Below are 26,295 nucleotides of genomic sequence, written 5' to 3'. Positions count from 1 at the left end.
CTGTACTCTGTATTCCTTTTTTTTTTGAATCTTCTTATTGCCACTTGAAATTTGCACACTTTTTCGCACAATTTCATAACATCTACTGTACAGACGCATATTTTCGCGGGTTATATCCACTTGGTAATTGGACCGTTTTCCCAGACGAAATAATCATTTCTTATTGCTCGTAATAAAGAGAGCCAGCACACCTACCTTGTGGGTAGGAATAAAATTTGACGCAATGATAAAAACCTGTTTTTTTATGCCTGCAGTCACATGTCGCCATTTTTGCTTTCCAAATTAGCGGGGGTAGGGGAGGACTCTAACGAAACAATTTGCACGGTACTTCACGGATTTATGTTTACCATAAAAGGGGACCCCAAACGTTGTTATATACCGTAACTAATTCGACATTTTATTTCTCCTCTCAAAATAGATGAAATAAATTGTAAATTAATAAATTCATTTACATTGTTATAGATCCACTTCTTTCTGTTTCATGTGTTCATTTGCTCTTATGAATTATAATTATTATAATTTCTTTTTTTATAATTCGATTTTCAGAAGTGGATCGAATATATTTGCTCCCATTCACTGCATAATATATCATTCACTGGATTGAATTTTTTTTTGTTTTTTTGGTCTTATTTTCTCGACTTATCGTCTGTCAATGATCTCAAAGATCGTAATTATCATCGCAACAGAGAAAAGAATTTTCGCCTTAACCTCCACGATTTGTTAATCTTATGATATTTTATCTGTTCTGTAGCGGATGGAATATTAGTTGAGATTTCGGAACGATCGCAAAGCAGCCTGAGCTCTTGAATATTCAACTCGTTACAGGCTACATTCATGACGGGGCGTAACTTGACAACAAATAGAACAAAAATTAAAGCCACTCGCACTTCGTTATTTCGGCAACGCCGTCAATGTCTCGTTGATCATTGCTTTTATAGGCTTGGGCGCAGCTTTCGAGGGAATTACGGATCGATTAATAAATTTGTGATTATTCATCATTGTCTGTCCACGTCGATTGTTGTGCATTTTGTTTAGAACTTGGAATATTTTCAGAATTGATTTCCCTACTTTAATTATCTCTCTCCGCTTGAAGATACTCAAAATTTGTAGTTCTTCACGCGAATAAAAGGTATTAATAATTTTCTTCCCGTACAAAAATATCAAGCTATAGTTTTAGTGAAAAATCAACGTGGGGTGAATTTTACCGCGTAAAAAGTTGTTAGAATTTTCAGCTATAAGTTTTGCTTTAACCGAGCAGTAAGTGATCGCTGAATAATCATGACCACTTTTTGAAGTAATTAATAGTTGCATAAAAATTTAATGTTATCAATTCAAAATTGATTTTTGGGTTTACAAAAAATCTATATTTTTTAGTCAACTGTGACAAAGTTGATTACAGATCGTAAGATGTGTCGTGATATTACAAATTGTGTGAATATTTGTTTACGTTTCGTGACCAAGAATTATTTAATCCATCTCTTCAAGCGTAACAATAATTTTAAAATTGATAGATTTTATTGAGCTTTGTAAAAGTTTGAAGAGTCGACAAAAAGCTGCAGCACACCATGACGGGGTGGATAACCTCGGGAATAGCGCGTAGAGAGAGTCGGAAAGAAATAGAAGAGAGAAAGGAGATAGGAAGAAAAAAATGAATGCAACGTGATGAGCGCGGAACAATCCAATCTTGTATTGGGCCATTTTTTATTCACGATTTGATTTGGTGCGGCAGATTGACGTGTAGCGTAAACGTCAGCCTATTAAAATTATGTTGCGGGATATGAAACAATACCTACACCGATAGGTCGACTACTGAGACGACCGAATCGGCGAAGTAATTCCGTCCTAAATAGAAAAGTCAAATCAATAAATTAAGGGATCGAATACGGAACGGCGTATTGTTTAAGAATTTTTGTCTCTATTTCTCCTTTATCTTTTTTGTCCGTCTGATTCGATGGCCGACGTCAAATGTCGCCGCTCTGCACCGATCGCATCTCTAAAGGCTAACCGATTTCCAATTTCCCAATATTTACGACACCGCGCGCGTCTTTTCCAATTGAGATTTTCCATCTCCTTTTCTGTCCGCAACATTTATCTTGCGTATATTCCCCGTCTATTCATCGAAACAGACGACGAAACATTTTTCAAACTTAATCAAACCTTATATACGTTACAATATCGAGCTAAAATGAAATGGCAGAGAAGACAAAAAATCGTTGATATGATTTTTAGAAGAAAAATAACCGACTATTCAAAATAGAAACACGCCTTCTTTTTCGCTCAGAAAATGTTGCCGTAAATTGAATTTCGTTCTCGGAACACGGTGTTTGAATGTTCTCACTGTAATCTTTGTTTGAATCACGGAATTTTTCTGCAAACACGGGAAGAATCAATAAGTGAAATAAAAGTATGTCCAACAATTGTTCAATGGATGGAAAGATATAAGTTTGGTTTTCTAATCTCGAGGAGATATTCCCATGATTTCGTGTTGCATCAATGAGTATGCAGTTGTTTTAGATTTAATATAAGGCTTCAGAGTATCTATAACTGTAATCAGTTTATCTATTCTATAGAATCGAAGCCTGCGTGTTTGAATATTCTGTCAACATCCCTATCCGAGTCGTACGATTTCACTGCGCGTTCATAAAACAGGTATCGACACGCATGAGGTTTTGGTGGAGAGAAAAGTCCTTCGAGGAATGTGACAAACCATTTAAGGGGCGTGAAGCGGATGTCTTGGATCGAAAATTCTATGCGAGCGCGAGCCATCTACTGTAACAGAATTTTTCGTCCTCTCTTGTAGTGGAAGCTTTTTCTTGGAACGGTGAAAAGTGTTCACAGTATTTTTTTTCACTCTCTCTCATTCTCTCTCTCTTTTCTTACCATCCATTTTTTCACCCTCTCAAGTAGTCGCCAAGTATTTATATATTCCGTGGCAGCCGTCACGGATAGGTGTCTTTTTTTTACGAGGAATTTAAGTTTCCTTCATTCCTCCCGTGTTTCGATTTCGTGATGAACATTGATGTCAAGGGATTATAATCGTAAGTGCGCAAACCCCAACCCGTACAGTCGAGGTAGGCGAATTAATTACTATTGGTAAACCGTCATACACGTCAATGTTGTCGACTAGTGACTGGGGGGTCTACTTTAGCCTACTCTGGTTCAAACGGCGGATTCTATTCGCTGGCGATGTCATCAACAATGAAATTTAAATCAATTCTATTCGCCCCTCGCGCCGCTCACCGCGCAAGTTCAGCGCTGTAACGACGTTACGCGAGTTATAAAACCGTCGGGGGGAGGTTAAACGTGGGATGAACGTTGGTTGGAAGGTGCGCGTAGAAGCGCAACACACGTGCCGGGATGATGAAAGCATGCAAATAGATCCCGAAGAGTGACTGCAAGCAATCCGACAAAGTTGTGCGTTGGCTATTGTTAATCTCGGTTTCATCCCCGTTCACCATTAACAAACAGGCGGCTTGAAGACGCCGGGCATTTTCGGCTCGGTTGGTCAGGAGGCAAGGGCTCCGGGAGAGTTACGAGGTACAAGAGAGTCCATTTCCTGACAATAAGTAAAAGACAGAAGGAGATGAAACAATGAGAGTTCAGGTCGGGCGACAATGGGAAACGGACAAAGATCTAGGAAACCCCATACCTTCGTTCCTACCACCGAGAGCGCTTACTCTCGAGTTAAGTCGAGACGCGAAGCGACGTATCCCCGGCCCCGCAAGATCCCCTGGCTCCTAAATGGACACCATCAACAATAGTGTTGATACCCCCAAAGAGGTCTTACGTGCCGCCATAAACTCAAGACAAATGGCGTTTGAGCAAGACACGGACTGGTACACTGGACGGGATATAAAAGCCTGGCATGACCATCCCGTCCTATCACTGATCGCTATATTTTCCCAATCCTTGTCCATTGACCGCGGCCCACGTCGCACGTGTGCGGACCGGTACCATTTAAGAAGACACGTACTTCGCTAGTTTTACGTGACGCGCGGAACTTCTAACGAGAACGAATACCCTTACACGTAAAAGTGATCCTGGAATATCGCTCTCCTCGGTACTGGGTCAACCTGTTTTATTGCGGAACATAGCATTGGACTGCACTTCGGACCGTTGGGTTGTTGGTTTATTCCGGATTAAATAACGGCAGACATCTGTTCTGGTTAATGATAACTGTAACACTGATTTCGCACTCACGATCAGTTTGAATTTTTGGATATTAAGTAACGGTGTTAACGCTCCATTGACGAAACTAAACGAAATCTCTGAAATAGATGTGGTGCCGGTTCTTCGGTAGAATTAACACGTGATATAATATGACGCCGTTGTGTCAGTACTAAAAATAGATCATGTTCGGAGTTCCATCAACGTCGTAACAGAAATTTGAAATGTTTGGTCTGCAATAATCTGTTGCCACTTCAACTGTGTCGAAAGCAAATTTGGAATGTCTGTTTATTCATGAACGAGGAAACTTACGAAGACACTTATACTATGAAAATAACTTGAACCAGGGAATTTAGTTGGGAAAAAGCCGTAAGGCATAAAAAACCCAAATTTATTTATATTTCAACACAAGAACAAAAGTTAGATGAAATCAATTAAATTTGAGGAGGTATGAATATTTAATAATGTGTGAATGATTAAGTGTGAGAATTTGGAGGAGACCGCTCGACTCCACGAAGAAAGTCAGGAGGAGAAAATGCTCGACTCCTACGGACGGGCTCGTCAGCCCGTCGCGTTATATTGTGAGAGACAAGCTCGATCGTATGATTTAGTTGAGAGACAGCGCTCGATCGTATAATTCGTTTGCCAAAGGCAATTGCTTTAAGAAGGTGTATTCGATTTTATATGGGTTTATGTGTTTTTTGCTCCGGGACTCCGTGCGTACGATACAAAGGTTTCGCGATAACTGAATTTTCAGTTGCTACAACAAGAGTCTTCTTTTTTGAAAGAAGACTTTCGTGAGCTAGCAAATGTTATTTGTTTATGTATGTGTATATATGTGCTGATATACATATATTTATGTTTTTACTCTTCCTACGGAACAATGTCCGATCGTTAATTTTCAGTAACTGTTTTGAAAAGTAAACTCCTTGGGATTTTGAATGAGGATTGGGCTCGACAGAAAGAAAGTTAATAATACTTGCAAAGGAGTAGGATAATATTTGAATCATAAGAATCAAGAATATAAATAGCAAAACAGCAGAAGTGTTATAAATTTATATCCACTCCTACTGCAGAGACACGATCGTTTATATTCGGAGACTAGAATTTCGTTCGAATCCGATTTCCAATCGCACTTTTTAAATCGACTACACTTTTCTCGTCACCGTCCTCCGCTTCCTTCTCGGCGTCGTCGTCCCGTCAGCATTGGAGGGAAACGAGCTGGGTGAGAGCAAGTGAGATGAAGAGAAAGAGAGCGAGCGAGGGAGAGTGTGACGTTGGAATTGGATGTTAACACACGACCTCGCGTCAGGCAATGTCAGCCAACGTTAGACGCAGCCCTTTTGGAGGAGAGGGTCAGGGTGCCGGCGCTCTGATTGAACAGTGACGGATCGTCGGGCGATGTCCCTTTTGAATAATATCACCGTTCGCTTATTCTCCGGGCTTAAGATCAGGATCCTCACCCTCTCGCCGAAGGCGTATTTCCCTGCCTTCCAACTCTCGCCTCGTTCCCGAAGGAGGGATAGGAGCAGCCGTACCCTCTGCGGTCCATTGTACAGGGGTACGTTACCGTTGCAGATTGAATTTCGCTTCTGTTGCTCTTTTTCACGCATGGCCTAAGCCTCTGCGTGTCGGACTACCTATTTCCTCATTTTTTTTCCCCACCTCACCGCTTCACCCTTCACCGTCGACCCGGTTTCCCGGAGAAATCCGGGATTAGTTCTTGTACTTGGGATGAGAATGACCTAAAGCTCAATCATCGTTTCACATATGAATCTTGCCTGTTATCGACAATCACCAGAAATCAACGGACACATTACGATTTTTCAAATGGTCGTTCAACTCTGATTTACTTCGATGATTTCAAGTCCGACATGGAAATCCTGATACTGACATTGTTTTGGAACCTCGAAGGTTGGATGGATATTGCAATAAAATTTGGCCCTTTGAACACTTCCAACACCCTGACAGTTGGTTATATGAAAGGTGTCACAATTGACTCTGGTCTCCCTCGACACTTGTAAAATGGGTCATGGCGTAAACAGCTAGGGTGGTCGCACTCCCTGCAGGCTTTGCCTGTTCACCAGTGTAACTCGATGGAAAAACGTCGTTGAAGAGTGGAATAACGGAAATTAGAACATGACGTGTTTTCAGGCTTACCATGCCGCGATAACCAGATTTTCGGGCTGATCGGATTTTCTTTACTCTTGCCAAAGATATTTTCTGAATTCGGGTTTCTCTCGTTTTTCGAACAGGCAATAGCCTGGTTTGTATTGTTCTCTTTCACCGTTTCACGAAAAAATAACGTAACTTTTCGGAATGTAATGCAACGATGTATTTTTGAGAGAAATATTTATTTCGCAACGTTAGGTTTGTCTACAGTGTTGTAAACCCTAATAGAGCAAAATATAGTCATATTTCGCAAACTCATTTCTGCGAAAGTCATTCTAAAATTGCAAATAACTATTGCTAATTAGAATATTGTGCTTTACTGGGAATTTATAAATCTGAGATTTTTACCGTCCAGCGGGCCTTGGTTTTGCAGAAATCGTTTCGTTCCTAGACAGATCGTTTTGACAGAGTTTATTTCTATAGAAAAATTGTTTCACGTAGCCCAGTTTTTCAGAGTTCACGGCGATCGTTGATTCGGTTCAAAAATCATTCTTTAGAATTGGATAGCGTAGAAATGTTTTTTTGTAGAGAGGATGTCTGTAAACAAGTTTCTTTTACGTTGTTTTCCTTTTCTCCTTTATCCAACCTTCAAAGCGAATTTCATCGTCTGCGTCGTTGATAGTTGTCTGAGAGGTATCGATCAAAGGCAGGTCATGTCTGGCCTGCACAAATAATTTCAATATCAAGAGTTATGGGTGTAAAGATATTTTCTCTCGTTTCTTGTTTCGTTTTCTTTTTTGCTTGATTTTGTTTATTTTTTACTTTTTTTTTGTCACTGATTCGTTTGTTCCTTATCGAGATACCGCGAGCTGGAGACGCGTTCCGCCGCGACGTTTCGACGTCCTCTGATTTCGTATTCTTATATTCGTCCCCGTGACTTTTTCATTTTCGCACAAAGCCGGTATCTCGGTCCATCTGCAGCGAAGAGTTTTTCCTGCGAGCGCCAATATTTCCTTGAGAACATCTCACTCGGTCGAACGTTGCGCGGCAGAGTTTGGTCCTCGGAGGCGCAGGAGGGTTGAAGCAAGAGCGAAAAAGCAGAGGAGAGCAAAGAAAAGAGTAGAAAAGGAAGAGTGTAAGAAAAAAAATTTCCCAATCTCTGATAGCGCGGAATGGTTGCTGGCAGGAGGATGAGAAGAGAAAGTGAGCGAAGGATGAAGGGGGGAGCTTATGATTGGTTCATTTGATTTGCATTGAAATTGTAATCATGCGACACATGGGGCACCGGGCTAACACCGTCAGCTGTAAGGTCTCCTCTCCTCGGTCATATCCCGGAGTTTGGGAATCACTTTCGGAGGTGTGAGGGTGGAATTTTGAGTCGGAACGAGCATCTGGGATACGTGTAATAGTGCGTAAAAGTGGGCTGACTCTACCGAATAGAGGCTCGAGATGACGCGTGAAATAATCTCGGGATTGGAAAGATTTGAATAAACGGTACCTACATACGGCTGGCATGATTCGCGGCCCCGCAAAAGCGACGCCCATATCGCATTGCACCGAAGGCGATATTTACCGGATATCCGGAAACCGAAAAATTCCTCACCGGCGCTTCGACGTTTTCCTTTATCTGGAAAAATCCCCCTCTCCGCCATTTTCTTCCCTCCTGCCTCCGCTCCAGAAAAACGAAGACCGCGTATACAAGGGGCGTGTGAATATTTCATGGAAACGTTTTTGTGCAGGTAGACTGATCCCTCAGCCTGCGGCGGTTGGTGCAGTTTACCTCTGGCTTTTACCAGCCGTACTTTGCGCCTCGATCGAGCTACGAAATTCCTGGATTTACCCTCTTTGAACTCATTGTTTGTGTTCGGCGCCCTTTTTTCTTTTTCTCTTCTTTTTACCCCTTTACCTCGCTCTCACGCAAATAAATCTAACGCTACAACGCACTGCAGAGTCGGGACAAACTTTGATCAACGCAATCCCTACTCCGATCCCACCCAACTGACACCAGAAAATCAAATTTTACGACAAGCTCGAAGAGTGTCGCGATTTTAAACTGCTTTGCTACAAACACTGCGAAAATCGTTCAATTCGCGTATTCGAAATGTTACAAGCAGGCTTTGACCTTCTGGGCGCCAATTATATCGATAAACAGTTTTTTGTTACGAAAATAGAATGATTCATGTAACTGACAAGAGTGAGTATATTTTTTCGAAAATGTACAGCCTGTGAAACTTTTTACTTTGCTCTTCAACTGGTTCGTTAATTAAGCTTTATTGATAAATGTAATTTTTAGCGGTGTTCAATTTTGAACTTGTTGACAAACGCACTCGCTGTTTTTTTTTTTTTATTGTTGATTTCTCGAATCAAAATACACAACGGCTGCTTTCAGTACGAACGGGGTTCTGTTGATGACCTGTTATCATCGTTTGGTGAGTCAGATATTTCAGGCTTTAGCGTGATATTTTTATTTTGCATTGTTGTTATTTGCATCAGCGTTCATTTTATCAGCTTTGATGCTGGATATAAGCCTGCTTAATGTACATACGTAATGGTCGCTGCGCGCTGAAATAAAACTAGTCAAGTTTTGGAGAGGCTGCAAATAAGTTGAGCCTGCGAAAATAATCCGATATTCATTCAAAATGTAATATCTCTATAAAAAACAGAAGAAAAAAATCAATTACAGAGTACTGTCCGCAAACAACTGCATATTGTTGTTATATCACAATCCATTATTTTTAAAAGTACATTTTTTTGTGTTTGATTCATTTCTATCGAAGCACCGAATGATGTATGAATAATAGTTAATCCGGTACGTTGCCGCTGGCGAATAGAAGTTATTCGAATTTACCCGGCACGAAACTTTCTTTCTTGTCAATCCGTGTAACGTCATGGCTTGACTGATCGTAAAATAACGTTGAAAACAATGGTGATTGAAAAGTGAGGCCCGGATTGAGGGAACATTGGGCAGAATCACGAGGCTCGATAACGGTACCGGACAATTCAAAGCAGAAAGTGTCAGCGAAATTGCACGAATTGCATAATGGGTAAGATGGACGGGAGCCAGTGATGCGGTGAAATTGGACGACGCGACGGTGGAAACGTAGTTGCAGATACATAAGGAACATTTCACAAAGTTATCGGTTTATTTTTCGAATGCAAATAACCGGAATAATCCATATTTTATGCCGGGATGATACCCACCTCTTCTTCTTCAACTAGGCTTGCTGAACAAAGTTTATTCCAAAAGTTTTGAGAGTGAGAGAGATAGAGTTAGAGCAAAGAAAAGTAGAACGAAATTCAAAGTTACGAACGAGGAAGTCGTCGTCGTCGGCGGTATCGGCAGCATCGTCGCTATATAGCTTTAATCCTTTACCGCTGACTATTATTATTATCATTACTATTAGTTTAATTTTATTTTTATTTTCTTCCAATTAACAATTATCTTAATGACTTGCGGCGTGCGTGGTTGCGATACGCGAGAGAGTCCGCCGCATGATCGTTAAAACACTTTGCAGCTACTGAAATTAAACGTAATTCTAAAGAAACCGTCAGAGTTCATTTTTTCCAGTTTTTCAATTTCCTGTCAACGCTTGCAACTAAAATTTAAGAGTGTGGGTATTTTTTAACTTTGAAAACTGAGGGGAAAAATAGAAAATTAATTGATGAGTTTTCCATTATTTTCCGAACAAAGTCTCAATCATTCAGGCCAGAGTAACAAATTGCTGTTGCGTTATGAACTTGGATTCTGGTTATATCAGGTACTGTATAACGTATCGTACGGTACCGATTACTTTCCACATTTTTGAAAATGTTTTAATTATAATCATATCCTCACCAGAAAGGTTTTCCATTTAAACAAAACTACCGTATTATTTTAGGAATGAAAAATTATGGTGAGAATAAGTTTGGCATTTCTAATGCGTGAACTGTGACACATACGTATTTTGAGCCGCGGTTACGTTGCCTAGCGAACTGCAGTGTGCAGGATGAAAATGTGAAAAAATCGTGAGCAGCTCGGCAGACGCCTGAAATAACGCTCGACGTATTTTCTTTCAATCTTTGGGTATCTGATTGTTGGCAGAGGTACGTCGGATAAAGGGAAGGTGGGAGGCGGTAAGGTGGGAATAGTCACGTCATCTCGTAGGATAAAATGAAAAAGGCGGGGCGTGTATATATATATATGTATATATACATATTACGTTCAAGTAGAAATCGTTCTCAGTTCTGTTGTAAAAATTCCTCTTCCAAATCATAATTCAGAATTCTTTTTTTTTCTGCTTTCAATTCCTTCACTTCGTCTTTCGCGGTTCGACGACAATCTTGACAAAGAAAAGGCCACGTTTGAATATATATTATAATCACTGCGAAACGTCATTCAAAAAGAAGAAAGGAACGGTGAAGAAAAAAAAATCAATCGTATCGCGGTTTGTTAATTCAAAAAATAGAAAAAAAAGGTCGACAATAACTTCACCGTTCTACCAGAGTCAAGGGTTGCCTCAGCAATGCGTGTGTGCAGTTTTTCACAATCTTTTCGTTCCCACATTCACTACCACTCCTCTCCTCTCCTCTCCTCTATTTTACCTTATTTTACCCACCTTTCCTAACGTTGTGTAACCTAGCCTTGCACGAACCGATAACACTCCGCCTCACTTTAGGCATTGCACTCTCGTTCTTGACTTCATCTTTTTACCCTCGTAAAACGGGGCTTGCCTCGCGTTTATACAACGCGTGTTTTCAACTACGTGTTTTACTGTGCTTCAAATTGCTGCTTACAAATTACACTGACTGAGCACCTTCAGATAAAATGACGAAGACAACAAACCAAAAATTCAACTGATTAGATTCATTGATTATTAAATTGCAATGGAAAAATCTTGGCCAAGTAACTTTCTTTTTTTACAGGATTTTTTTCTCGCCCTGTATCATTCTTATGTTCAACAACGATCGAACGTGAACAAGGATTTTGAAAATGAAAACGGGTCAATTTTTGAAAACGCTACGAACAATCAGGGGTTCATATACAGTTCACATTTTATTTCAATATTTCGCCTTTTTTGCGCTTCCGCAATCCTCGTAAATTTGGAAATATCACGTAACGAAATTTTGCGTTACCCACAATGCGTCGCGCTGTAATTGAGAGCTGTTACTACCCACGTGGGGACTAATTAACCGGATAACGGGGAGTTTTTTGCAAACGTAAACATCAAAGAGTATATTCTGTTCGAGGCCTTTGGCAAGTGCGTGCCGAGTAAAATATTCAAAGCCATACCTTACGCACGTGCGGAAATTTTCTATTTTATGAACACGTCTACGTATCACGCCGATTCGCGTCACTCAAAAAGATTATATAGTACATGTACGCGGAACTGGTTTTTGTCACGTTGCACGGTATTAACCATTTTTTATGGGACGAAAACTGCAGCCGGGCTTCGGCGTTGAAATTGTGGCTACTCGCGCGGACCTTTCGTATACAGGGTGTTTTTTTTTCAAACTTTCCGAAAGCTTTCCTATTATTCAAAATTTTTCTTCATCTTCAAAAAGTGAAAGAGTCAACCATTTTCCGTCGAAATGAAGCATCGATCTCCATGGTTCGGAAAAACTACATCTCTTATTGCCCCTCAAACGCAAACAAGGAATGAAACATTACGGAGCTTAATGTCTTGTCTCGGAGAAAAGCGGTTACATACTTCACTTTTTGAAAATTCTGCACAATTTGTCAATATTTAAAGAATTGAATATTTTATTTGCGTTTTTGAACTTGTTTTTAAACCCGCTATCAGCTGGTTATAGTAAACATTCCACATATAAAATCACAAAGTACTCAAAAAAATTTGTAAGTCGAGCAATTAACAAATGAACCCATATCAGCATTATCTTTCCCGCTCAAAATCGACCAGGTTTTGTATCAATTTTTTTTTGTGTGGCTTCTAGTTTTCGCGATATTTGCCTGGGGTGATTAAAAAAGACCACCCTGTACATTGTACACATTTTACAGATACTCAAATAGCATTATATCATAGTATATGTATGAAGTTTTCTGGATATATCCGTTGTCCATGTATATTGTATACGTTGAATTATGCGTTAGCTGAATTATATTGCTGCATTCGATGATTTTTGTATAAATTCAGCGATTTTCATACAAAGCTGACCGCTGGTTCAAATGACCGTTTAATTGTATTTTTCAACACTTTTTACGTCAAGTTACTGGTAGCGAGTAGTGAGTAGGAGAATGGCAGGAGAGTAATTTAACATTTCTTCGCCTAACTTTCGTTGAAGATATATATTCCTTATTAGAAATAAATATTTATTAATTATTGCTAATTTAATGTCATGATGTTTTGAGCGACACTGCATGACACTGCGTTTTTTGTGAATTGTAAGTCCGAATTTTTTTAAATATCTCGGATTGAATCAAACCTCTCCTTAAAAACTGATGTTCTATTGCCATCTGGGTAACACCTTCAAGAACGTCGAAAATTGTGCAAATATTTAGTTACAACAATTTTATTTCATAATTACTGTCAGGGTTCTCCAAGAACGCCTGTTCATTTGTGTAATTATAATTCTCGATTCTAAATTTTCTGATTCTTGCAGCATTCAATCCATTTACTTCGTTAAATACATTTTTACAGTCGAGTAGAAGAAAATATATTTCGAGTGGCCATGGTAAAAAAAAAAACAAAATAGTAACACCGGAAACTACATTTTCATCATGTATAACAGTAATGTTCATTAATGCCTTTACCTTCTGGCTACCTCGTTTTCGCTCGAAGCAAAATGCGAACTCGATTCCATACGAATTACGTGACATCGACTCCCATTCTTTTCCTCGTTAACTCTTCATATCCTTAGAGTTGATTACTATAATAACTTTTAAGGATTTTTGTATTCCATTTGCTGTTCATGTAATCTTTGTCCAACATCGCAATGGATATCATTAAATTATTATTATTATTATTATTATTATTATTATTTTCTCACACCAACATCTTCGCCAGCCACATTCACAAAAATTTGTCTAGAATTGAACACGCATTTTGTTTCGGACCGCAAACAAGTTAGCAGAACGGGAAAGGCATCAAAGAACATTGCCGTACATACCTATCCAGAACTAGATTCATGGCCACGGTAGAAAATGAAAATAGTTAAGAAACGGATGGCTTAACCACTACCGCAAATGTCCCCTCAGTGGCGACTTACGCAGAGGGTCGCAGCAATTGCGAAATAGGTTTTACCGAAGGTAGGTAGCGTAAGGGACAAGGCGGCTGTAGGTTCACCTGCAGGATTGCATTCATATTCATGTCATGTAGCAGTTGGGATATAACACGCTTTGATCAGAGCCTGTCCGAAGCATAGTCGCGCGGCAGCGGGCCGCCATGATGGTGTACAATGCACAATGTAGCTATGCACCGCTACTCGGGGACGTAATATATAACGGTCTGGCAGCTCGCTTGCATGTGTGCCACATACATCCGCCTACATACGTCACGCTTTCGGGAACGCGGAACGTAATAGAAAAATCCTGAAAAGCACCTTTGGCCTTTTTGCTCTCATCTTATACCTACGTTGTTGTTGGTTCTAGGTTATACATACCTAAGCTCTCCGGCCGTATCGCATCGCCTCCGAAAGCTAAACTCGCCTTGGAAAAAGTCGAATGATTTTTGACCGAGAGGCATAAAATAAGAAGCTTGTATACGTTGCTTGCCGTCTGCACCCTCGGGCTTCTTGTATTTTTAGAGTTATATTTTAATACGAGCGTTTCACGTGCACACACTGCGGGACATTATAGCTGCAAGCTCGAATAAATTATTCCTCCTCCCCCCCCCCCCCCCTCCCACTCGCAGAGTCTCTGGGATGAGGGTGTTGGCCAGATTTATTTTTGAGTCTTCTCTGCAAAGATCGATTCGAGAACCGTCTCGCTTTTTCATTTTTAACAAGCACCCGGTATCGAACTAATTTCTGTCAATTGTAGGTAGGTCATTTAAACAAGCATCGTAGGGAAAGATTCCAAGGTTTAACGACACACCGTTTATTTTGTAGTAGTAACGATTTAGATGTTACGATTTTTTTGCTACAGTGCGACGATCCCATAAACTTGTAATAACTTGTTGTACTTTTTTTGCAATCGAGAATAATTCCAGATGATTTTTATGACGTTTTCAAAAATCTAGAATGTGGGAATTTTAAACCGGACGGAAAAAAAGCGGGTTCAAAAAAGTTTCTGTGGAGCATAATAATTTGGCTGCTAAGAGTGATTCATCCGCCGATGCATACGTTATATATCAGCTGGAAGCCATTTTGGTATTTCAAACTATGCTGACAATGGAAAATCCTAAAATAATAGAGATGTAAAATTTGTAGCGTTTATCGAGTTATCGACATTTTTTTACAATTTCGCGCAGTTGGGGAAATTTACACAAGGGCTATATGATTTATTTTTCAGTCGAATTTTAATAAAAATGGCCTAGTTTCGTTTTCTATAATTTCGGCTGACAAATGAAGGAAAATTATGGAAGCCGGGTTTGTTTTGAAGTTATCGCGAAGCTATTTTTTGGATGGATCATCTTTCACGACGACAAATGAGAAAGAACTTGAAGATTCGGCGATTGTCGTCAAAAAATAAATTCTGATTGTTCACAAATGTTAAGTTTTAAATTGAACGTAAAACTAGTTCCACAATTTGTCAAATCTATTTTTCTACCCAGCCGATCGAAACGAACCGCATATTATAAGTAGACACGAGTACTTCTGACTTGTAAGAACATGAATTGTGAAACAAAAATGCAAATCTTTCACTGGAAGATCGCCGGTAAATTATTGTTCGAAAACTACTTATTGTTAGGCAGTAGGTACCAATTCGGCATGATAAGCTAGCCGCGCGCTCGGTTTTATCGGCGCACAACATATGACTCCAGTCAAAACCAATAACAATTTATGCCTTCTGGGAATAGCAGGTGCTAGTTGAGATAATGGCTCCATGAGCACTTCGTGTGTTACAAATTGCTAAATTGCTAAATTGCTAAATTCGTAATTACACGTGGCACAGTCACGCGACTGATGATGATAAAACTTTGTAATTAGGCTCCTCGGCTTGCGTATGCCTTATCTTCGCGTTCTCTTTCAGTGATTTCGTCGCGTCGAGAACGAGGACGACGCCGCTTTGTCAGTTTGTTTTTCTGGCCAGCATGACAGCCTCTTTGGCTCTTCGGCCAAATCTAAGGAAAATAAGCAAATAGCAGTTTCGCTATCGTATCGTTCCTTTTCTCTTCCAATCCGCAACCGGCGGCGACGACGTCTGGCCACTTTCTTTCGTATTCTGAAACGCTACGTTTTTTTTGTCAGTTAAAAAAATAGTCGCAACTCCTTATTCTCTATTGATTTGCGGTCCTTCGTAGCTTTTGCACGCTTTTCTCTCTCTCGCTATCTGTAGTTTTTTGAAACAACTACGAAGTTTGGCTGTATTCTCTGAGTGTACCGGTTGGATAATACATCTGAACGATGATTATGCAGCCAAGTTTAAAATATCAATCTTAAGGAAGAGCAGAAGCTCAAGCTTCTGGTGGTTCGTCTGCGACGTGCGAATTGATAAAATCCAGAGCCAAAATCCTCTTACCTTAATTTCTGCTCCGTATGCGGTGAATTGTCTGGCGATTTGTGGTTGTTCCCAGTCTGCAACAGACGAAAAGAGAAGGATAATGATTAAGCTTTGATCAATCTCAACGTCATAAATGAACTTCACGGTTGTAAATACCTTATTCCCAATGGTAAGTGAGATGAAATTTCTACCGTTTAAAGCTGCAAAATAAATTATGCAATGTGATCCCTGTACATTGGAAAAATCTCGAAGTAATTCCGAACATTTTACAAGACGCGTATTCACAGCGGAGGAAGAAACGCCGTGTAGTTATAATATAAACTGAGGTAAAAGAAAATGAGCAAGACCGTGGGCTCAACACGTGTACGTAGTCAGTAGGTTACGTCACTCTGTAAGTTCGGCGAAACTAATTAATTACCGAAAAACAGCACCCTCTAAGCTGCCAAGTGCACGTGATTTCAAAACTAGTCTCTTGGCGCTTCTCACGCATCTGTCACTTACCGTTCAATTATCGCATCAAGTTTGACAAGTGGAATGTCCCGTTGAATTATTTTTAATTCGAGTTTTCCTTTCATCGAGAAGAAGAAAATCTGTGATATCAAATTCGACTTCTGATTTGACGAGGAAGCAGCTCTTCTTTTCTATCACTTCCTAGTTATTCGTTATAGCTGAGCTATTTGCAGACTTCTTTGTAAAACGATGATGGAATTGTTAGCCAATTAGCGAGCACGAAAAGCATAACATTGCGGCGATGATCTGTATAAAGTCACAGTTGATTCCAGAGCTCGCTATTTTTTTTTTTTTACAATACTCACTCTTTATCTTAAATTCGGCTCGTAGTTTAGAGTTTAAACGGAAATCGAAATTGCTCGTTTTAGCAGAGGATTGTTTTTTTAGATTCTCACAAAATTGTAAATATAGATATAGAACAAAGTAACCCAATTTCTGCCGTTCGGTAAAGACAAGCTCTTGTCGAAACAAGTTTTCAAATGTAAACAAACTTTCGGTGGAAAAAAAATTAACCGTCTCTCGTAACAAGACGAAACGTTTCATCCGGAATCCTTTCATCTCAACATGATTATAGTCAATACTACATCCTATAAAATGAATTTTTGTTTCAAAGAAACGATTGTTTGTGAAAAAAGTGCAAACCTAAGGAGGTTTCTATTTTTGAATTACAGTTTGAATTATCTGAAGTTGCGTACTTGCCATACAATACAGTCTTGTGAAATTATTTCAAATCCGAAGATTGCCTTTTATTTACTTCCAAGACCTAAGTTTAGAAAATTGGATAATTTCGGAAGACAAGATGAGAATACCGTAATTACGTCGAATAGAATATATTGCTGGGGCAACGGCGGGAATTCCTCGCCATGCAGAATTTCATCGGATCTCTTGAAATTTTATAATTAACAACTACGTGCGTACAGCCCGCGCTTATATATACTCGGTGGCTTGAATGGTTCTAAATGGTTAAGCCAGCGCGCTCACTTTTCACCGCGAGGCGCGTGGGGTCGAGTACCACACACAAGAGGGCAGCATTTAATTGCGAGATCTCGTCGGTTTACCTCGATTACAACGAGCGGGGTATTACGCGCTTCAGATGAGCCTAATGCCGTGCGGCGCTGGTGAAAAAGGAAAATTAGAAGGAAAGGAAGAAAGAAGAGAGCGAAAAACTTCGCTCTGGGGGCCGAAAAGCCCGCCGGAATTCGGAAGCGGCCATTTTCTATAGACACTGTAGGGCTAAACACCGGGCGTATCGCGTATCAAACGATATCCCGCCTCCAGGCGTTAGAAGTGTCATTAACGCTCCCTGCAAGCGTTTGTAATCGCATTAATTTTCATGGGAAACGGAAAACGTTCGGGAAACTTTGGGTGAACGACTTGGTATGCTCTGCAGAGAGAGAGAGAGAGAGAGAGAGATAGGGAGAGAGAGAGGGGGGGAGAGAGAGAGAGAGAGGGCGAGAGAGTCGATCTTCTCCCTCGCATTTACAGGCAGCGTGGCTCACGTTTAGCACTGAAGCATCTTCAGCGCGAACATCTGTTCGTAGCCTTGCGGCCAAATTGCATGTCCTTAAATCAAGTCTCTTCGGCTACGATGACAGTTACCGATATGCTAATAATTGCTCTCAACGTCATTTGCGCACGACTCGCTCATTTCGACAAGAATAATTTTTCGTCCCTGTATTTATATTTCTTTATTTTTCTTTGCATAATCGCGGATGCGAATTTTTGAAACTCAATCAAATTCCTTATAATTCCACAAAGTAATGGCGTATAGTTGTGTTGTATGTAACTGCGTTTCATTCAAATGTATTGTATGCTTAAGCCGGGTAAAGGAATGTCGATGATTGGCGGAAATGAAAAGGATATGAGCGTAATTTTTTGAGAGATGGAGGACTTTGCGAATAATTAGTTATATTATAGGACTAGGTGAAATATTAAAAAATCCAAAAAAAAAGCAGCGTGCAACGAAAAATGTTCTCAGGTATGATAAACGTGACAGGATTGATAGATAAAAATATATTTCCCTTTTTTTTTTTTTTTGAATATTGCAGTTTTTTTTTATCATTTTGCATCATTTTTTTAAGCTCTTACGTAATCACGAAATTGCGTACCAGATTATAGAAGGTGGTTCTTGATCCGCTTTATATCTGCTCGCCTGAGTCTCTCTCTCTCTCTCTATCTCTCTCTTACACACAATAGCGGATTATGAAAAAAAGTTTTTCAACTCTCCCGTTTTAACGACGTGATTTTACGTTATGTGACCGCCATTTGAATTTTATTCAATTATGATATCACCCACTCGGTCCGCGCATTCATTTCGACATGGCTTGTAAATCTACGATTCTTTGATCATCCACGAATGATCCGGAACAAGGAATGAAAAAAATTCACAAAACTTATACCAACGCGCGTTATAAAACGAGAATCGATATTAATTATTTCAGAATTGACCCGCACGTTGAAATTACACGGTATTCGTATAATATAATATCATATTTTATAATCAAAAACTTTTTCGAACATTTTTTCACGTGAAAATATTTTCTTCTTCTTTTTCTGATTTTTGCAATTTGTTCCAAACACTTTGATTTATATCAGATGGGCTTTTCCCGACACGTGGTTTTGATTCTGAATAAACCGTAGCGCGTATCGTCGATTTTCTTTAACGAAAAGACACTCGCCGAGTCTTCTGGTCTGACTGAACCGAAATACTCGAATATAGGTGTAGCAGCTATTCGGTGTTCCACATAGTGGGAAAACTCTCTTTCTCTCTCTCTCTCTCTCTCTCCCTCTTTACCCCTTGGGCTATTTTCGTTAGGCTTCGACCGACTAATCTATTTTATTTTTCTCAAAATAATATGCGTACCAGGTGGTCCCCGCAGCTATTACAAACTAGTATAAATTGTTACACCCATTGCAATATACGCACGTGCGCGACGAAAATTTCTCTCTGAATTTTCAAACAATTCTATGCAGTAAATGAAGAGTCAGCGTTCGACCGGTTATAAGAAACGCAGCTTATTGAGATTCGCGAAAAACAAACGGAAAAAGGCTATCGATGCAACAAACGTTGAACTGTTATCGATTTCGCCAAAGCGAACGAAACGCGATTTGTTTGACAGAGGCAAATATCCGTACATCCAAGTCATGCTCTGTAAAATCTACAGATTTTACGAATTCAACGAATCGAATCGCCCACACTTTTACAGGCTCTGTTGGTCCAATTGGTCGCACGGAATCTCTACCTGCTACCTCGCTGTGGTCGGTTTTCCAATACTGATGAATGATTCAGCGCTATCTCGCCGTACCGAGCAACGCGCTGCTACTCTTATTAATCTAGAGGTAATAGTTAATGCAACACTTGTCCACTTGCCTTGCCGTTAAGTTCTTAGGGCAAAGAATCCTGAGGTTTTAATCCTCCCTCTTCGATGAACTTCAGCTTTTAAAATCCACGGTAAGAATCTGCCCGTTTCTACCGAAGATTTAATTTCGTTCGAACGCAGGGAGTAAAATATGTTCACATTATTTTAGACTGGCTGTAAGCGATTTTTATTCCTTTATAAAGTATGTCTGAAATGTTTTGACAGCCTCCTCGAATTTGTCTGCACAGTTTTCGAGCATTGATGAACACTTGACCCGAGTTTTGATAATCAAGTTTAGAAACAATACTTTTCATACTTTAGGAAAGTGAAATACAAGCTTCAAAAGCAAACATAAGTTTTCACACACTGATCTGAGATCAATATTTTCCCCCTAAAATTTTATAAATACGTCTCTGTTTATAGAATTCTTTGGTTCTCATCCCACGTTGTAAGTAACAATAAAATGGAATGAATTCAATTCAACGAAGAAGCTCCACAAATTTTGAATAACAGTTTACATGAATTTTCACAATGAATCAATTGATTTGCCGAAATTCCTATAAGCAAGGCTTCTAACATCCATAAGTTTCTTAAAAATACCCGTATTTTGAGTTTGCAGAGAATATGAACAAGATATCTTCCATTAATTTACCAAAATTGGCTTCAAACGAACGATTCAAATTCATGCCGCAGTTTTCTTCGTTGAACACCCCAAGTTATTGCTATACTCATGAAATTGAACCGATACCAAGGTGGAAACTGACGCGCGTTTCCTCGTCCAGATCACGATGCAGATCCTGCAGAACGTGAAATCCGATGGTGCAATTACCAGGGCGCGTTGTAACCGTGAGCTTAGCGTTAGACTAACCACCCGGAAGTGCCGCCATTGTCCACCACTAATCTGATCACAGATGCTCTTCCGTTCCCGCACAATGTTTGTTTGCGGTTGCGCTGGCGGATCCGGAGAACACCGCAGAGACTCTGTGCCGGAGTGTTTCAATAGTCCTAATCTCTCTCTTCCTCCCCCCCCCCCCCCCCCCCCCCGACCCCAGCCCTTCCTCTTTCTCTTTCTCTCCGGCCATCTCCGATCACGGAATCAAGGGGGTAAACCGCGTGATAAGCTCGTTCATCCCTTCACTCCAGAGAAAAAAGAAACCAGTTGTCTCGGATAACAGATTATGTTTTACATAAATTGTGGATTCTCCGTGAAGACTTTTGAGTCAATTACTCGTTTTGATATTGTTTGATTTGATACATTTTTAAACATTAAAACAACGAAAATAATGCTTGATAATTTAATAACATATCCAAGAATACTTGTTTGTAAATTATTTTATTGCCTTGAAGTTAACAAGTCTTCCAGTTTACATGATAATCGTGCGTAGATCGTGCAACATAACCACACGTTTTTTTCGAAATTCAATATTTCTTCGTACTATTCGGTGTTCCAATGTTTTCTGATGAAATTTAGAATCATTATGAATACACACAGTGAGTGCTTTATTTTTTTATGATACCTACTTTCCAAATGTTCGTTCATTACTTAAAATAAGTCTACCGAGAGTAGTTCTTCGACTGGTTCCAGTGTTAAAACTACAAGTTCAATATTCTTTTTTCGCAGTATTTAGTCGGTGAACTGACCTAAAGGTTTGCACACGTAAATGCATAATTGTCAGTTTCTGTGTATTTGAATTTGAACGTTTTATAACCTTTAATGAAATTGTGACGCTGCCACTTGAATCCACGGGAATAATTCACTCGTCGCAAGGAGGCATTCCGGGTTTGTTCATTCTCACACGGTGAACAATAAATTCAACCACCCAGGGTCCTAAGAATTTCCATGTAATCTCGCAGTGCCTCAGATGTAAAGCAACGAAGTATCAAATCGAGAGTCGAAATACTATGAGAGAAATATCCGAGTACGGTAAGTCTTCGGAAATATGGCAAGCCCTAACTGCTTCGGGCCGGATCCTTATTAAAGCTCAACGTTCGATAATTTCTGTGGTTTTCTAAGCTGCTCCGCACTTTTCCAATCATTTTTTTAGACGTTTCATGCACTGTCAACGAAGCGGCTGAACGATCCTAGTCCAACGATTGGTTTGTCTCGGAGCCCTTGACCTGGCTCAGCGGTGAGTTGGGACAATCGAAGTATTTTAGGTAGTTTTCAAACAAAGGGTATAGAAATCATACAGAGTTATTTCGTCCGACGAAAGCCTCGACCGACCACGTGAGGATATATTGTGTCTCGTGTGTATAAATGCACGAAAAGGGAGGAGGAAAGACACGCAAACCATCTCCTTTGATATGCACCGATCGTATATCATTTCCAAATAATAATTGGCCATTATATTCCGACACCGTGTGTTCTTATACGTTGTAGATGTATGCAGGCACGCGAAAGGCGACGAGTCAAAGCAGCGGAAGCCGGTGCTCGTGTCGCTTTAAGGTGTCAGTCACACTAATACCTGTATTTTGCGTCTAATATCTGCGGGCGGAACGCTGAGGCGCGATTATTGTTCATTGACAACCGACGTGTCTGAATATAATCATAAACCAATGGTTGAGGAGCGTCGAGTCGAACCTCGGCTCTCGTACGATTTTGAACGGCCTAAGTAGGTTCACGCGTTTCGACGTCGGATACATACAAATCCATCGATTTTACACCGTGCATGATTCGACGTCACGAACTCTGGATAGAAAGTGATCGGGATTCACATGGAAACGATTCGGTTTTGGGTGACGTTTTACTTATTCACTGGTTTCACCTTTGACTTTCACGCTTTCTTCAACCTTTGACATAATTGTACGGATTATCAAGAAGCCAGCCTGGGTAGGCAGCGTGGCGAGGTTATAAGGTTTTTGAATTATAGAGAGCCGAGGCGAAGAAGAGAGACAGCGAGGGCAAAGCAAGAGCCCCTTTCTAATTAGCTCTGGTCCCGGGGTTTTTGTTTAATTAACACGCACGTGAGCGCGAGAGCATCGTGTGCGCGGAAAGCCCTTCCTTCTATTTCCTCCGAGCTTCTGTTCCCCGTTAGATAGGTGCAGGGTGTTTGTTTACTGAAAATGGGCCAAACGACCGTGTTAAGCGCATGCAAAGGGTTATCCGCCGCGCGATGAGCGCTGACAAATTTTCCGCGTCGGAAAAAAGGAGGGAAAACATCCGTAAGTTAATGAAAATTATCCTTCGAGCTGGGCTTTTATCTCAAGATTGAAAGAAGGAGCGACGAGTCTTCAATTGACTCTGCGCACTGCGGCTTCGGAGCCAAAACCGAGCTCGAGCGTCTCATTTTATATTGTCGCCTTTAGTCTTTCTTCATCTTTTTTTTTCTTCTTCTTTGATTTTTACCCCGGGGTTGTTACACGGCGGATATAATAAATCCCGGAGAAAAAGGAGCAAGCGAAGCTTTTGCACAGCGTCGTTTTGCACAGTCGAGCTCGGTTTTCATCGGTTGAATTCGTCCGAGCTCGGTTCAGAGCCGGACGTTAGGTGCAGGTGGCGTCGGTGTATTTATAGCCTCGGCGTGACTCGTCTCTTCTCTCTGTACCAATACTCAACCGAAGAGCTCGATGGACCAGGGGGAAGGCCGTCGCGACGCCAACGTCGAGAAGCCTCGAATGGTTCGACGCCGAGTCCTCAGACACTAAAGCCCGTCTTTCAGTCTGGAGGGAAAAAAATCTACTCAACTTGTCTCGGGTCTGGAGACTCATTCGTTTCGCCGTCGGCGGTGTTGGGCTGGAATTCAGCATTGAAGTTGCCGAGCTAGGGAAGGTGTTTGGTTTGAAACTGGATCAATTTACTCGTATTGCAGTGCTGATCAAGCTGAGCGTTCCGAGGAACACACTCATCGAGTTATTTCGAATTGTTCCAAGTCCTTTAGAGACTGCTAATCAGGGAAGAAAGTCGGTCAGGATTTTGTTCGGCTAGCGATGACGCTACTCGTTTGAATAAACAGAGTTTCCTTTGAAGTTTTCCGTTGAATCAGTATGAAAGTGGTTAACCTCGTTGGTAGATTTCCCCTGGTTATTAATTGTCGAAGCAGAAGCTTCGCGCATGGTAGTTGCACGCTTTTCAGTTTTCAATTTCTTCTTTCCTGCTGGAAATTTCAGAATTAATAACGCAATCGCGGAACTCCGGGAGAGAGGATTTCAGAATAGAGATTTAGCTTCCACTTGACGCGGATCTCTCGTGTCAAAGCGGTGGCGTGATGCTCTTTCCGAGAAATCATAGGAGGAGCAAAAGCCCGGGCTTTGGTGAAATTGGTCAACACTTTTACCGCGCAGTACAATCAGATAACATCGGTACCAAGGGCTGGCGGCAAGTCGCGCGTCACTTCCAGTCAGCCTCGAACGACTAACTGCTCCCAGCAGCGGCTCAAGTTTTGTCCGAAGTTCGCGGGGTGGGAAACTTGTTTGTTCGCGCGAGTGCTATTTCGGTGGAGATGAACTTGCCTCGCGCACAATCAGGTCTTATCTAAACGTGACTGGCGTGTTCTTAATGGTCCCCGAGCGACCAGGAATTGTTTCTTCCCTCGCCAGACGATGCAAATCACTCTATACCTTCGATTGATTTTACTCCCCATTAGATTTTTATCTCACCAAAAGTCTGTACAAGCGATTCCAACACTAACTCGATCACTTCGTCACGTAGCTTGTCCAATTAGCCAAAACACCCATTTCCCCAATTTTCAACCCGTCCAATCGAATCATATTACTTTCATTATCTAACACCGATTATACAGAAGTTCGGGTAGACGGTGTTTTGTTAGAAATCATTATCAAAGCTCAGCGATCGCTATTCCGATTCAAACAGCGGTGCCAATCTCGCATTAACTACAACTGCAAAATGCGTCGTGGAGCTTCAGCATGATCTGGTCAGCTGTACAATGACGCTATTTAGCTCCGGTGTAACATGGCTCGAGGTTCTATCAGCATATCCATGGTTACGTGGATCAGCGACACTGTGTAGCAGCAGAGATGCACAGGGTGAATAGGGGATGATGTTGTGCTGGACAAGCGGATAGCATGTAAGACAGAATCGTGCCGGAGTTGGTGAAAGGCTGCTCGGCATATTGGACTACCGATGATTGTCTCCCGGATTCCCATCGAATCACCCCGCCAGTTGAAGCCATGATGTCTCCGACGTCGTAGCTGATAGCAAAACCCCCACAGGGAAATCGTCGCCTAGATCGCTCATCCGTTCACACTGCACCTCAACTGTGCACGGAATCTTTCGATAACGGTTTGATTTTCTTCGAATCACTTTTCACTGAGTTTATCTTTTTTAATTCACCATTATCATTGTATCGTTTTCGATAGTCGTTATACAACTGACGGACATTTCACGAAATTTTTCTGGTTTATCCTTCTTTTATGGGCTTATGATCTGAGAAAAACAGTGATCGGGATTTGCGTTCGATGGTAGTTTCAAAAAATTGTTTGAATACCTAAGAGCGGTGTTAAGTGGGTTTGAGACTCGCAATCATCTCTAAGAACAATTGATTCCCTCTGCCCGCAGAGTTCAATAGTCGAAAGTGTGAACGCGATCCTAAACGAAGTACTTCGATCGTAATTTTCACCTCCTTGAGTCCGTCAATCGTTTTGTCTCTTCTTCGATCATTTCGTACAAAGAAAAAGCGAAGAATATAGAAAAAAATAATCACAGTTCCACGGTGAATCGTCTAACCGATACCTCCTCACACCTTACGAGGGTAGATTTTCGGGGGAGAAAAATAAGAGACGCGTTTCAATCGACCGTTTTCTATCCGCATCTGACAAAAAGCCTCCGCAACTAACTCGGCGACTTCTCGAAGACAATTGATTCCGCTTGATGCGAGGCGAGACGGGACACGCGTATAAGTGGCCTCGAGTTACGCGTCTTAAGCTCTCGAGACGTCTTTCGACGCCTCCAGTCCGCAAAAGAGACAGCGAGAAGGGCGGCCGGGGCGAAAGAGCGAGAAAGCTCGCGGATGGGGTGGCGAAGAGGAGCGCCAGGGATAACGCTGCAAAAGCAACAGGTGCCGACGGCTAGCTAGCCACCCTCCACCCTCCACCTTCCACCCTCCACCCTCCACCTGCTAGCCCCTCTTCGCTGGCAGATCCCGGCAAGATAGCAAAAATGTTTAATGGGGTGAACTCTGCGGAAAATACCGCCTTATATATATGTGTATATATATATATACATCTATGTACATATATATATATATATATATATATATATATATATATATATATATATATTAGTTATATATATATATATATATATTAGTTATATAACGTTGGATACGTGCGGCTGCGACTGTTCCTGGAATATTGTTTTCTCGGTTCGTTCAATTAATCCATTTATTTTACAGGGTGTATCGATTCTTTGTTTGAAAATTGTCACCGATTGTAGAACACGTTTTGTATAGATTTTTTTTTTCACAAAGAGTCTCGTTTTAAGATTATTATTACATTGTTACCAGTATTTTGATTAATAGAGTTTAGGATTTTGGTGATGCTTAGAATGTGGGAAACACTTGTAAAAAGGCATCAAATTTTACGTCGTTAGTA

The 26,295-nt window shown here is 40.8% G+C and overlaps 1 protein-coding gene across 7 annotated transcripts in view; it reads right to left on the bottom strand.

Moving 5' to 3' along the window:
* Positions 1-26,295, bottom strand: part of LOC124306614 (delta-sarcoglycan) — a 167,770-nt gene that overhangs the window by 38,503 nt on the left and 102,972 nt on the right. Inside the window, exons 1-3 of one of the 7 annotated variants that reach the window (XM_046767413.1) lie at positions 18,836-19,068; positions 16,379-17,150; positions 15,896-15,951 (exon numbers count right to left, since the gene is read on the bottom strand). Coding sequence is in view for 1 of the 7 variants with exons in the window: in XM_046767407.1 (XP_046623363.1) it covers positions 15,896-15,951 (56 nt within the window). In the remaining 6 variants the exon portion in view is untranslated. Of the gene's footprint in view, positions 1-15,895; positions 15,952-16,033; positions 16,078-16,378; positions 17,503-18,495; positions 19,069-26,295 lie in introns of those variants that run through there. The other 6 variants (XM_046767414.1, XM_046767409.1, XM_046767410.1 and 3 more) reach the window with 6 other exon arrangements.

The sequence above is a fragment of the Neodiprion virginianus genome, chromosome 6, assembly GCF_021901495.1.
Source record: "Neodiprion virginianus isolate iyNeoVirg1 chromosome 6, iyNeoVirg1.1, whole genome shotgun sequence".
NCBI classification, from domain to species: Eukaryota; Metazoa; Arthropoda; class Insecta; order Hymenoptera; family Diprionidae; genus Neodiprion; species Neodiprion virginianus.
The sequence above is the reverse complement of the archived record's forward strand: the minus strand, read 5'-3'. Positions and strand labels throughout refer to the sequence as shown.